The sequence below is a fragment of the Condylura cristata genome, unplaced genomic scaffold (assembly GCF_000260355.1).
Source record: "Condylura cristata isolate star-nosed mole 26May11 unplaced genomic scaffold, ConCri1.0 scaffold00032, whole genome shotgun sequence".
Classification (NCBI taxonomy): domain Eukaryota; kingdom Metazoa; phylum Chordata; class Mammalia; order Eulipotyphla; family Talpidae; genus Condylura; species Condylura cristata.
This window is the reverse complement of record NW_004567133.1, coordinates 20,768,064-20,769,192: the sequence shown is the minus strand read 5'-3', so window position 1 is coordinate 20,769,192 and position 1,129 is coordinate 20,768,064. Positions and strand designations below refer to the sequence as shown.

The following is a 1,129-nucleotide window of genomic DNA, read 5'->3' as shown; positions in this document are numbered from 1 at the left end:
TCAAAGGCCACGGCAAGAAGGTGGCCGATGCGCTCACCAACGCCGTGAACCACCTGGACGACCTGCCCGGCGCCCTGTCCGCCCTGAGCGACCTGCACGCGCACAAGCTGCGCGTGGACCCCGTCAACTTCAAGGTGGGCGCCGCGCGCCGAGTCCGGGGGGCGCGGGGGTGGGAGGCGATAGGTCCGGCGAGCCCTGACGCCCGCCTCTCCGCAGCTCCTGAGCCACTGCCTGCTGGTGACCCTGGCCTGCCACCACCCCTCCGACATCAGCCCCGCTGTCCACGCCTCCCTGGACAAGTTCTTAGCCACCGTGAGCACCGTGCTGACCTCCAAGTACCGCTAAGCTGGAGCCGGCGCCCCGTCCCGCCCCGTCCCCCCCCCCCTGCTCCTGAATAAAGTCTGAGCAGCGGCAGTCCAGCCGTGTGGCCGGGTCTGTGTTCCGAGTGTCCCGCCGGTGCGAGGCCTCCCGCAGCAGGAACTTCCTGGGAGACGGGAGGGTGGGGGGAAGCGCAACCCTAGGCGTTTGGGGGCCGTTGGTCTGCGATGCCCCTTTCCCTCCAGTATCTGCCAGGCCCGACCTGGGCGTGCCTGGCTGCCCCAGGGGCACGGCCGCCCGCTGGGCGGTCTCAGCACGGCCTCCTGGCGCCCAGGCAGGCAGGCTACAGGTCTCCAAGTCCCCCAAGCAGTCTCCCAAGTGTGGGCAAGCAAATCGCGGGGGGACAGCCCTCCCTGAGTGCCGCCGCCGCCCCCCAGGACGCTCACTCTGCAGACACCGACGTCAGGGCCACCTCCCTTTGGAACCCAGCTGGGCACCCTCCCCGGGCCAGGGCCCGTGGGAGGCGCTGGGCTGGAAGGCGGGCAGGGCCGGGGACTTCCTCTCAGGAGACCGTTGTCCTTTTTGTTATGCAGAAAAATGGGATCCGGGTTAAAAGTGAAACCCTCCAAAATGTGCCCCCAGGGGAGCCGGGGGACGCCAGAACCATGGCTTGGGAGTGACCCTCAGGCTCGGCAGTGTCTCTGTATCCCCCTGCGCTGCTCCCCACTCTCTGGTGACTCCCCCGCCCCCCACATCTCTGGCCTGCATCCTCGTTCCTTGTACACATGTTTTAAAAAAGGAGAAAAAAAAA

General features: G+C 67.3%; 1 protein-coding gene across 1 annotated transcript in view; it reads left to right on the top strand.

Moving 5' to 3' along the window:
- Nucleotides 1-419, top strand: part of HBA2 (hemoglobin, alpha 2) — a 3,694-nt gene extending 3,275 nt beyond the window's left edge. The window contains exons 2-3 of the mRNA XM_012731724.1: nucleotides 7-134; nucleotides 217-419. Coding sequence (XP_012587178.1) covers nucleotides 7-134; nucleotides 217-345 — 257 coding nt within the window. The 3' untranslated portion in view covers nucleotides 346-419. The remainder of the gene's footprint in view (nucleotides 1-6; nucleotides 135-216) is intronic.
- Nucleotides 420-1,129: the final 710 nt, after the last annotated feature.